General features: G+C 38.0%; 1 protein-coding gene across 2 annotated transcripts in view; it reads left to right on the forward strand.

Moving 5' to 3' along the window:
* Positions 1-12,351, forward strand: part of LOC113042984 (PDZ domain-containing RING finger protein 4-like) — a 46,360-nt gene extending 34,009 nt beyond the window's left edge. Inside the window, exons 7-10 of one of the 2 annotated variants that reach the window (XM_026202038.1) lie at positions 901-1,017; positions 10,133-10,462; positions 10,556-10,893; positions 11,040-12,351. In XM_026202038.1, the coding sequence (XP_026057823.1) occupies positions 901-1,017; positions 10,133-10,462; positions 10,556-10,893; positions 11,040-11,454 (1,200 nt within the window). In that variant the 3' untranslated portion in view covers positions 11,455-12,351. The remainder of the gene's footprint in view (positions 1-900; positions 1,018-10,132; positions 10,463-10,555; positions 10,894-11,039) is intronic. The other variant, XM_026202039.1, reaches the window with a different exon arrangement.
* Positions 12,352-12,847: the final 496 nt, after the last annotated feature.

The raw sequence follows: 12,847 nt of genomic DNA on the forward strand, positions 1-12,847 counted from the left end.
AAGAGGAAGTAAATAAAAAAACCTTTCCAAGGGAAAACTTATTTTAATTTAGTTTGTTGAAGAAAGAAAATAACGAATACTAAATAAATTTAAACTGAAAAATAAAAATGTATTAATACTATACAGACTTTCAAATAAATATAAAAGTAACACAAAAAATACTAAAACTTTAAATTAGAATTAAAATAGAGAAAACATAAAATCTAATTATGTTAATTTTAGTTTATTAATTTTGTGTTTTGTCATGTATTTATATATATATATATATATATATATATATATATATATATAAAATATATAATAACATTTTAGCTTATTTTAAATTTTAAATGAAATAAAAAGGAACAAGGAACATAAAAACAACAAAATAACAAAAAATTTGAAAATTTAAACAGATGTATAATATATAAAAAAAATTACTATTAAAGTACCTCAGTGATACTAAAATATCATTGATTTTGATACATTTTCATGATTTCTTAGAATAAGAAATAAAGATTCGAATGCTGCTATATCATGAGTGAAAATAGAACTAGTGGAACAATCTAAAACAAATTTTACTCTTTAGATAACGTTCTAAATCACAAGAAAACTGTTTGTTTAAAAAAAAAAAACAAGTCTTGGAGTTTGATAAATGTTCAAATAACTGTTTAATAAATGTAAATGTTAAATAAATAAATGTTTTAGAAACCTAGACGTGTTCCCTAGAGCTGATTGAGCCGGTTACATCGTTCCCAGTGCATCATGGGAGTGGACACTGTTTCCATGGTAGCACTGACAGATAGCTGGACTGGGCTTCAGGATAACGAGTGCAGTTCTTGATGATGAAGCTGAACTCAAAGCTCATGATGGGTCAAAAGAGCGTGGTCTTGTTCATGCGTGAGGTGTGTGGTGTTTCAGGACGAGCCGTGGCTGGATGACGAGCACAGTGAATACTTAGAGGAGCTGAAGATGGAGATGCTGGAGGAGGAAGAGGAGGAGGAGATGAAGAGAGCGGCTCGAGAGCAGGACCAGAAGGTCAGAGAAACACCATCACACTCTTCAGCTGTAAACCTTGCTTTCCTTTCATTTCTTCTGCTGGAGAAGATGTAAACAACAGTTATCCTTTTTATTTAGATTGACTTAAAGAATTAAAACTGAATAAACTAAAACTGATCAATAAAAATCAATAAATAGCTCAAAATAATAAAAAGAAAATTGACACAAAAACATTAAAAAAACACAATTACTGAAACTTTATTTACAATTAAAGTGGAAACAGAAAATGTATTAATAATATCCTATTCAAAATATTTTTAATTTAAAATAATAATTAATTAGTTTAATGTTTGTTTTTCTCATTTTTAGTAGTTTAGTTTTTTTTTCATTATATTGACTACATTTTTATTTCAGTAGCTGAAAAAACAACACACACATTTATGCGTGTGCTTTTAATATTTCATTTGATTTTATTTAAAAAAAAAAAAAAAAAATCCTAGTTTAGTTGTATTTTTGTCGTTTTCCATGACAAGTATATAAATGTTCCTAAATTAATATATATACATATACACACACAGGTGCTGGTCGTATAATTAGAATATCATCAAAAAGTTGATTTCACAAATTCCATTCAAAAAGTGAAACTTGTAAATAATATTCATTTATTACACAAACTGATATATTTAAAATGTTTATTTCTTTTAATTTTAATGTTTATAACTGACAACTAAGGAAAACCACAAATTCTGTATCTCAGAAAATTAGAATATTGTGAAAAGGTTCAGTTTTGAAGACACCTGGAGCCACACTGTAATCAGCTAATTAACTCAAAACACCTGCAAAGTCTTTAAATGATCTCTCAGTCTAGTTCTGTAGGACACACAAACATGGGGAAGACTGCTGACCTGACAGTTGTCCAAAAGACGACCATTGACACCTTGCAAGTCAAGTCACCTTTATTTATATAGCGCTTTAAACAAAATACATTGCGTCAAATCAACAGAACAACATTCATTAGGAAAACAGTGTCTCAATAATGCAAAATGATAGTTAAAGGCAGTTCATCATTGAATTCAGTGATGTCATCTCTGTTCAGTTTAAATAGTGTCTGTGCATTTATTTGCAATCAAGTCTGTTTCCTGTGGTCTTGTCCTGGTGGTCCTCTGAGACAAGGTCTTTACAGGGGATCTGTATCTGGGCTCTATTTGTCCTGGTCTCCGCTGTCTTTCAGTTCAATGCCTTGCTCAAGGGCACCTAAGTCGTGGTATTGAAGGTGGAGAGAGAACTGTACATGTACTCCCCCCACCCACAATTCCTGCCGGCCCGGGACTCGAACTCACAACCTTTCGATTGGGAGTCCAACTCTCTAACCATCAGGCCACGACTTCCCCAACAGGATACGTACTGGATCCGGGTGATTGCAGTGACCCTCTGATCTGGATACAGACTGGATCTGGTGGCCACGGTGACCTCGGAACAAGAGAGAAACAGACTAATATTAGCGTAGATGCCATTCTTCTAATGATGAAGCAAGTACATAGGGTGTTATGTGAAGTGTTTCCGGTTCCGGTTTACCTAATTAATGCAGCCTAAAAATCCTTTAGGCTGCATTAGGCAGTGGCTCAGTGGTTCATGTAGGTTGTCTACAAACCGGAAGGTTGGTGGTTCAATCCCCAGCTCCACCTGACCAAGTGTCGAGGTGTCCTTGAGCAAGAGACCTAACACCAGCTGCTCCCGATGAGCTGGACGGAGCCTTGTCAGTTTGTGTATGTGTATGTGAATGGGTGAATGTGAAGCAAATTGTAAAGCGCTTTGTCATGTGGTCTCTTGAAAGCAATATATAAATGCAGTCCATTTACTTTAACAGATTTGGATATTAAAAGCATATTAGTATGTTATGTGTATGCCAGGTTAAAGAGATGGGTCTTTAATCTAGATTTAAACTGCAAGAGTGTGTCTGCCTCCCGAACAATGTTAGGTAGGTTATTCCAGAGTTTAGGCACCAAATAAGAAAAGGATCTGCCGCCCGCAGTTGATTTTGATATTCTAGGTATTATCAAATTGCCTGAGTTTTGAGAACGTAGCGGACGTAGAGGAGTATAATGTAAAAGGAGCTCATTCAAATACTGAGGTGCTAAACCATTCAGGGCTTTATAAGTAATAAGCAATATTTTAAAATCTATACGATGTTTGATAGTGAGCCAGTGCAGTGTGGACAGGACCGGGCTAATATGGTCATACTTCCTGGTTCTAGTAAGAACTCTTGCTGCTGCATTTTGGACTAGCTGTAGTTTGTTTACCAAGCGTGCAGAACAACCACCCAATAAAGCATTATAATAATCTAACCTTGAAGTCATAAATGCATGGATTAACATTTCTGCATTTGACATTGAGAGCATAGGCCGTAATTTAGATATATTTTTGAGATGGAAAAATGCAGTTTTACAAATGCTAGAAACGTGGCTTTCTAAGGAAAGATTGCGATCAAGTAGCACACCTAGGTTCCTAACTGATGACGAAGAATTGACAGAGCAACCATCAAGTCTTAGACAGTGTTCTAGGTTATTACAAGCAGAGTTTTTAGGTCCTAAAATTAACACCTGTTTTTTCAGAATTTAGCAGTAAGAAATGCATTCCATTAGTTTTTCAAATAGGTGTGTTTCACCGGGCCGCAAAGAAATATAGAGCTGCGTATCATCAGCATAACAGTGAAAGCTAACACCATGTTTCCTGATGATATCTCCCAAGGGTAACATATAAAGCATGAAGAGTAGCGGCCCTAGTACTGAGCCTTGAGGTACTCCATACTGCACTTGTGATCGATATGATACATCTTCATTCACTGCTACGAAGTGATGGCGGTCAAATAAGTACGATTTAAACCATGCTAATGCACTTCCACTGATGCCAACAAAGTGTTCAAGTCTATGCAAAAGAATGTCGTGGTCAATTGTGTCAAACGCAGCACTAAGATCCAATAAAACTAATAAAGAGATACACCCAGTACGGAGAGCAGTCTCAGTACTATGATACGGTCTAAATCCTGACTGGAAATCCTCACATATACCATTTTCTCTAAGAAGGAATATAATTGTGAGGATACCACCTTTTCTAGTATCTTGGACAGAAAAGGGAGATTCGAGATTGGTCTATAATTAACTAGTTCTTTGGGGTCAAGTTGTGTTTTTTTTTATGAGAGGCTTAATAACAGCCAGTTTTAAGGTTTTGGGGACATATCCTAATGACAATGAGGAATTAATAATAGTCAGAAGAGGATCTATGACTTCTGGAAGCACCTCTTTTAGGAGCTTAGATGGAATAGGGTCTAACATACATGTTGTTGGTTTAGATCAGTGGTTCCCATTTATATATTTATATATATATATTTATTTATTTATATTTATATATTTATATTTATATATATATATATATATTTATATAAATATATATATATTTATATAAATATATACAGTATTGTTCAAAATAATAGCAGTACAATGTGACTAACCAGAATAATCTCTCTTAAGCTCTTAAGGCTGTGCAATTGGGCAATTAGTTGAATTAGTTGAAAGGGGTGTGTTCAAAAAAATAGCAGTGTGGCATTCAATCACTGAGGTCATCAATTTTGTGAAGAAACAGGTGTGAATCAGGTGGCCCCTATTTAAGGATGAAGCCAACACTTGTTGAACATGCATTTGAAAGCTGAGGAAAATGGGTCGTTCAAGACATTGTTCAGAAGAACAGCGTACTTTGATTAAAAAGTTGATTAGAGAGGGGAAAACCTATAAAGAGGTGCAAAAAATGATAGGCTGTTCAGCTAAAATGATCTCCAATGCCTTAAAATGGAGAGCAAAACCAGAGAGACGTGGAAGAAAACGCAAGACAACCATCAAAATGGATAGAAGAATAACCAGAATGGCAAAGGCTCAGCCAATGATCACCTCCAGGATCAAAGACAGTCTGGAGTTACCTGTAAGTACTGTGACAGTTAGAAGACGTCTGTGTGAAGCTAATCTATTTTCAAGAATCCCCCTCAAAGTCCCTCTGTTAAAAAAAAGGCATGTGCAGAAGAGGTTACAATTTGCCAAAGAACACATCAACTGGCCTAAAGAGAAATGGAGGAACATTTTGTGGACTGATGAGAGTAAAATTGTTCTTTTTGGGTCCAAGGGCCACAGGCAGTTTGTGAGACGACCCCCAAACTCTGAATTCAAGCCACAGTACACAGTGAAGACAGTGAAGCATGGAGGTGCAAGCATCATGATATGGGCATGTTTCTCCTACTATGGTGTTGGGCCTATTTATCGCATACCAGGGATCATGGATCAGTTTGCATATGTTAAAATACTTGAAGAGGTCATGTTGCCCTATGCTGAAGAGGACATGCCCTTGAAATGGTTGTTTCAACAAGACAATGACCCAAAACACACTAGTAAACGGGCAAAGTCTTGGTTCCAAACCAACAAAATTAATGTTATGGAGTGGCCAGCCCAATCTCCAGACCTTAATCCAATTGAGAACTTGTGGGGTGATATCAAAAATGCTGTTTCTGAAGCAAAACCAAGAAATGTGAATGAATTGTGGAATGTTGTTAAAGAATCATGGAGTGGAATAACAGCTGAGAGGTGCCACAAGTTGGTTGACTCCATGCCACACAGATGTCAAGCAGTTTTAAAAAATTGTGGTCATACAACTAAATATTAGTTTAGTGATTCACAGGATTGTACAAAATAGTTTTGAGTTTGTACAGTCAAAGGTAGACACTGCTATTTTTTTGAACACACCCCTTTCAACTAATTGCCCAATTGCACAGCCTTAAGAGCGTGCATATCATGAATGCTGGGTCTTGTTTGTTTTCTGACAATCTACTGAACCTACTGGTAACTTGTTTGCCACGTAGCAATAAAAAATATACGAAAAACCTTGATCATTCTGGTTAGTCACATTGTACTGCTATTATTTTGAACAATACTGTATATATAAATACACACGAGCAGTTTCGTCCCGCTTGCATTATGTTTGCCATTTGATGTTGGGCACTGTTGTGGTCGCGTCTGCGTCTTTTACATTATAAGCGCGCTTGCCACGTGCAACGCACCCACATTTGAAATAACGAAATTGTAATTGAAATTGGCATTGTTAGCATATGATTTTATAAAAACTTCAAAAAAAATTTTTTTAGATAAAATTATTAGTAGAACATTTTAAGGATCTTTATTCACCTCAAAGCATATCCGCTCCCGCTTAATTTAGCCACTGTATTGAATAAATACCTGGGGTTATGTTTGTTTTCTTCTAAAACAGAAGTAATCAGATCTAGCAGTTTTTAATGCTTTTCTATAGGATATGCTACTTTCCCGCCAAGCAATACGAAATACCTCTAGTTTTGTTTTCCTCCAGCTGCGCTCCATTTTTCGGGCTGCTCTCTTTAGGGTGCGAGTATGCTCATTATACCATGGTGTCAAACTGTTTTCCTTAACCTTTCTTAAGCGTAAAGGAGCAACTGTATTTAAAGTGCTAGAAAAGAGAGAGTCCATAGTTTCGGTTACATCATCAAGTTGTTCTGAGGTTTTGGATATGCTAAGGAATTTGGATACATCAGGAAGATAACTTAAAAAGCAGTCTTTTGTGGTAGAAGTGATGGTTCTTCGATACTTGTAACAAGAAGTAGAATTTACAATTTTGGCTATATGAAGTTTACACAGAACTAAATAATGATCTGAGATATCATCACTTGGCTGAATAATTTCAACACTATCAACATCAATTCCATGTGACAGTATTAAATCTAGAGTATGATTTCGACAATGAGTAGGTCCTGAAACATGTTGTCTAACACCAATAGAGTTCAGAATGTCTATAAATGCTGATCCCAATGCATCTTTTTCATTATCAACATGGATATTAAAATCACCAACTATTAAAACTTTATCTGCAGCCAGAACTAACTCGGATGTAAAATCAGCAAACTCTTTAATAAAGTCTGTATGGTGCCCTGGTGGCCTGTGTACAGTAGCCAGTACAAACATAACAGGGGATTTATCATTAACATTGGTTTCTCTGGATAGTGTTATATGAAGCACCATTACTTCAAACGAGTTATACTTGAAGCCTGCCCTCTGAGAAATCCTGAAAATGTTGTTATAAATTGAAGCAACACCTCCCCCTTTGCCTTTTAGACGCGGCTCATGTTTATAACAGTAATCTTGGGGGGTGGACTCATTTAAAATAATGTAATTATCAGGTTTTAGCCAGGTTTCTGTCAAGCAGAGCACATCTATATTATGACAGGGAACTAAACTGCGAGCAAAATGGTCGCATATGTGACCTTTTGAAATGCCATTGCCATTGCGTTAAATTATGTTATATTAAAACAGAAATGTGTATTTTAAGAATACGTTTTATGACGTGCTCCGAGCATTCAACACATCAAGTTGGCTTCAGCCCTGGTTACTCACGCTGTGTTTGGTGCGAGAAAGAGAGCCACGTCTCGTGAACAGCAACACTGAACCGAGCTCTCCTTCAGGACGTTCACGTCCTCCTGCACCTGAACGAACAAATACAAATCGCAGTTTAAATAAACAGAAAAAAAAAAGAGCGAAAAGTGAAAGAGAGCTCAATTCAGCACCTCGGTGTTCTGGTGTTCAGGGAGCAAGCAGAGACGCGTCTCAAAGTCTTCTTGCTTTTGTACCGACAACAAATACATACAAAAAGTCAATACCCATCTTGGATAGTGTGTTCGAAAAAGTATGTGGTTATGTCTTAAGTGAAAGTAAAGAGTTACAAAAAAATTGGATGTGTAATGGATGCATTGTCTCTTAAAGTGACCGCGCCTTATTTACTAGCTCTGCTGTCAGTGTCTTTAATGTATGAAAATGAAAGTACCGTATTTTCCGGAATATTTTCATAGTTTGGCTGTGATAGTCCTCTGTGAAATATTATACCCAAAAAGTCTTAATGCTACCAGTGAAATTGATTAAAAAAAAAATTAGGGACCTGACCATGTTTTGCTTAAGTGTTTCTTTCTTTAATTGCTAATGCAACCTTTTCACACCACAGACTGAACCAAATTAAGCATTGCTTGCTTGGTAACTGTTCAACAAAGTATTGATAGTTGTGTAAATACTGTCATACTGACAGCTGTCTGAAGTTTTGGTTGATTCCATTACATATCTTTTTATCAAAGTTATCCGACATTATCAAGATGAATTTGTTCTGAGTTATTGTCATATTTTATTACCAATTTCTAAACTACAACAAATAAACTGTGATAATGTGAGAAATGTTGAAGGTGTCTGAATACATTTTGGTTTGATTGTGTATTTTATTTTACAGTGAAGACTATGCAGTGCTATTTTAAATTAACAAAAACAAACTTAAATGTGTTGTGTAAATAGCACAAATAAATAAATAGAATGAACATACAGTACAAATTAAACATGTCCCACTGTACACCCTGCACCGGGGCCCCTCTAACCCCAGCTACAAGACGGAGCAATGCACTGTGTGTACTGTAAGAAATAGAACAAGGCATGTGGTTTAAAAGATGGCAAGTAAAACAAAAAGCAGATCTGTATGCAATACAGTTTCATTATTGTTCATTATTATCCAGTAATTATTATAAATAATTTGTGTGACCAAATCATGTTTTGTGCCAGTAACTGAAAAAGTTAGTAGCGCAAGTGCCACCAGGGGAAAAAGTTATTGTAATTTCATGTTATGATCAGTTATCATTATTTACAAAAAGTGTTTTCGTAGAAAGGGATCTGATATTCAATAAGCCAAGCTTTATCATTTGTTTATCCATATTGCATCTGTTTTTTATTTGTTAAACCTCAATTAAATTGTTAATCTTAACTTGGTTTGGACATTTTTAGTATTTTCTAGTTCAGGGAACAGACACAGTCTCTATAGTGTGATATCTAGGTGAAAGAGTCTCTATGTGCTGAGAATTAGCTTGCACAAGGAGGACAAGACACAAAAGGTCACTGCAAAAGAGGCTGGCTGTTCACAGATCTCTGTGTCCAAGCACATTAATAGAGAGGAGAAGGGAAGGAAAAGATGTGGTAGAAAAAAAAGTGTACAAGCAATAGGGATAACCCTGGAGAGGATTGTGAAACAAAACCCATTCAAAAATGTGGGGGATTCACAAAGAGTGGACTGCAGCTGGAGCCAGTGCTTCAAGAACCACTACACACAGACGTATGCAAAACATGGGTTTCAGCTTCGCATTCCTTGTGTCAAGACACTCTTGAACAACAGACAGCGTCAGAAGCGTCTCGCTTCAGAAAGGACTGGACTGCTGCCGAGTGGTGCACAGGTATGTTCTCTGATGAAAGTAAATCAGGGTCCCAGAGTCTGGAGGAAGAGAGGAGAGGCACACAATCCACGTTGCTTGAGGTCCTGCACCTCCACCTGCACACAGTGCCAAAGCTACCAGTACCTGGTTTAAGGACCATGGTATCCCTGTTCTTGCAAACTCACCTGACCTTAATACCAAGAGAGAATCTATGGGGTATTGTGAAGAGGAAGATGTGATATGCCAGACCCAAGAATGCAGAAGAGCTGAAGGCCACTATCAGAGTAACCTGGTCTCTCATAACACCTGAGCAGTGCCACAGACTGATCGACTCCATGCCACGCCGCATTGCTGCAGTCATTCAGGGAAAAGAGCCACAACTAAGTACTGAGTGCTGTACATGATCATACTTTTGGCCAAGATTCCTAAAAATCATTTCTTTGTATTGGTCTTAAGTTATATTCTTGTTTTCTGAGACACTGAATTTGGGACTTTCCTTGGTTGTCGGTTATAATCATCAAAATTAAAAGAGACAACATTTGAAACATAATCTGTGTGCAATGAATGAATATAAAAGTTTCACTTTTTGGATGGAATTAGTGAAATCAACTTTTTTGATGATATTCTAACTATATGACCAGCACCTGTATGTATATATATAACGTACATTTCCAAAAATGATGATAGATGATAGATAAACAATCTGCATTATTTCTTGTTGTATGAAATAATTGAAACAAAGCCAGGTAATCATGTATTCCTGCCATCTCCCAAACGAGCACAGACGCTGGCTAATGAAGCCTCAGCTGACTCTGGTTGAGCTTAAAAATGTTTTCTCTCCGAATCTCTCGGCAGGCCAGAGCTACTCAAGAAGAAAGCATGGCGGCGTCCTGCTCCTACAGTCAGGAGACGAGCACGGCCCCAGAGCAGAGCGTCCTGGCTCAGATCCAGAAGCAGCTGTCTCGGTGTCTGTCGGGCCGGAGCTCAGCCGACGGAGCGGAGAAGGACGAGCGCTGGCGGCAGCTGCTGGAGCTCAAGTGTCAGATCCGCGGCGGCAGCGAGTACGACCTGTTCTACACACGCAGCAGCAGCAGCAGCGTCCCAGGCAGCGGTGTGGAGCACGAGCTGAGGATGCTGAACCAGGAGCTGCGCAGCATCCAGCTGGAGTGCCAGAGCATCATGAAGGTACAGAACCCACCGGCGGAGCTACAGAGCTCTCAAACATTTTAGGCACTTGTGTAAGAATACTGTTAAAATGAGACCTGTCCCTACCTGCAGGTGCACCAGCTGGGACCCCGTGAGCGTCCCGAGAGGTCAGACAAGGACAGCTCGAGTGCGTATAACACGGCTGAGAGCTCACGCAGCACACCGCTCGCCGCTGACCGCTCTCCGGAGCACCGCAGGGTAAGCCTGACCAACCGCAGGAACCTGCTAACACTCGGACGGGCCCCGAGCGACAGCCCCGACCACAGCAACCCGTCCGAGTCCGAGCAGACGGCCCCCGAGGGCCCCCAGAGCTACATGCATCTGATCCAGCAGCAGACGGCGCTGCAGTTCGTCAGTCCCTCTGAACCCAGGCTGGAGTGGAAGGTGAAGGTCCGGAGCGACGGCACCAGGTACCAGCGCTTCACTCTCTTACTCTACTCAAGTCACTGTACGCTATCTGAATATGCCCTACCGAACACTAACTCCTCATGTATTTTGCCAAGTTCTTCACCATTGACAGTGTTACTGGAGTAGTGTTGTGTAATATCTGTGGCAGGTACATCACCAAGCGTCCGGTCCGGGACAGACTCCTGCGGGAGCGAGCGCTGAAGATCAAGGAGGAGCGCAGCGGGGGCATGACGACTGATGATGACACCATGAGCGAGATGAAGATGGGACGCTACTGGAGCAAGGAGCAGCGCAAGCAGCATCTCCTGAGAGCCAAAGAGCAGCGGCGGAGGAGAGAGTTCATGCAGCGCAGCCGGCTGGAGAGTCTGCGGGAGAACCCCCTGAGCAGCGGAGAGGGACGCCCCGAGCCCAGCATCCTCCAGCTCAGCCACCGCAAGATGATGAAGAAGAGGAACAAGAAGATCCTGGACAGCTGGATGACCATTCAGGAGCTGATGACGCACGGGGAGAGACCTGAGGGATCCAGCGTCCACAACGCCTTCCTGTCCGTCACCACTGTATAGATCACTCCTCACTCTTTACCCCATGTGGTACGATCAACTCTTGCCTCGTTCAATGCGGCCATTTTTATCAGAAAGACACTAATATTTTTCACTTTGTTAATGTTTTCTAAGCAGTTCAATGAGATTCACTGCATTTTTTATGCTTTTTTGTTACCGGAAATGTTTCAACTATGGTAGGCTACATGAAGAAAGATTACATAATTCACTTTTGATCTAAACCTGTGTGACTTTCTACAGAAAAATATGACATGGGAGAAAATATTACTTCAGTGTTTTTGAGTGTGCTAACAGTAGTTTGACATTCCCCCACGAAACTCCAAAATGTGTATTTAAATTTATACTTTGCTTTCGCTCATTTCATTACTTAAATTTAACGTTTGTCCAAGTGAATTTTTACTGTTTTAAATCCCGTCCCTCAAGAAAACTTTTAAATCTCAGTTTTGCTGAAGACATTTTTATTCCACAATTTTGAATTTGTACTTTGACTTGACAACTAAAGTTTGGCTTTTGCCTAAGAGCAATTTTTACTAATTTTACATTTGAACTTTCACTGTTTGCTCACTGAAAATCAAATCAATTAATCACCAAATGTTAACTTTCGTCCAACAACTTTATTTATTTGTATTTTTTTAATTCATACTTTGTTCACTCTTTTGAATTACACATTTCTAATTAGTTAAAATTAATTATTAATAAAAAAAATTATTCTAAATTTAGCTTTTGCCCAAGATATTTTTTTATTACAATTTTATTTATACTTCATGTTTTCTCATTTAATTATTTAATTTTGCTTTCACACAAGATAATTTTTCAGAAATTAAACTTTTTACTTTGCATTCTATGGAAGTAAAATAATGACTTATGTCTTTGAAACAGAAAAGCATGCTGAATAGCACATTGTACTTGCACACAACTTGCATTTTAATGCCTTGTATTTCCAGGGCTTGCATTTTTAGGTCCTGAAATTTTATATAGTTGTTCATTTAAGCTGTGAATATTTCAATTAATTATTAAGTGTAATAGTTGTAATTAAGTTTTATTTTTAAGTTAAGTTTTATTTTCCATAAACCACCTGCATGTTTTCAAAGCCATAATAATTGAATTAGGCCTATGCCCACAAATATGACGAAAAAAAAAGCTCGGCTGCATTATTATAACATCAATAATAAAATATCAATAATAAGAAACGAATCGATGATATGCAGCATAATTGTTCATGTTAATTAATCAGACGTAAAGACTAGCTCTTGCAACTTTTATCTGAATAAAATTTGCTGATGCAGATGTGAACTTGACCGAAAGTGTAACTCGATCGAATTGTGCTTTACAAACAAGAAAGTACAATTAATTCACATTAGTGTCACTATAGTTATTTTATGTATTTTAATATTTA

The sequence above is a fragment of the Carassius auratus genome, chromosome 25 (assembly GCF_003368295.1).
Source record: "Carassius auratus strain Wakin chromosome 25, ASM336829v1, whole genome shotgun sequence".
In the NCBI taxonomy this organism is placed as follows: domain Eukaryota; kingdom Metazoa; phylum Chordata; class Actinopteri; order Cypriniformes; family Cyprinidae; genus Carassius; species Carassius auratus.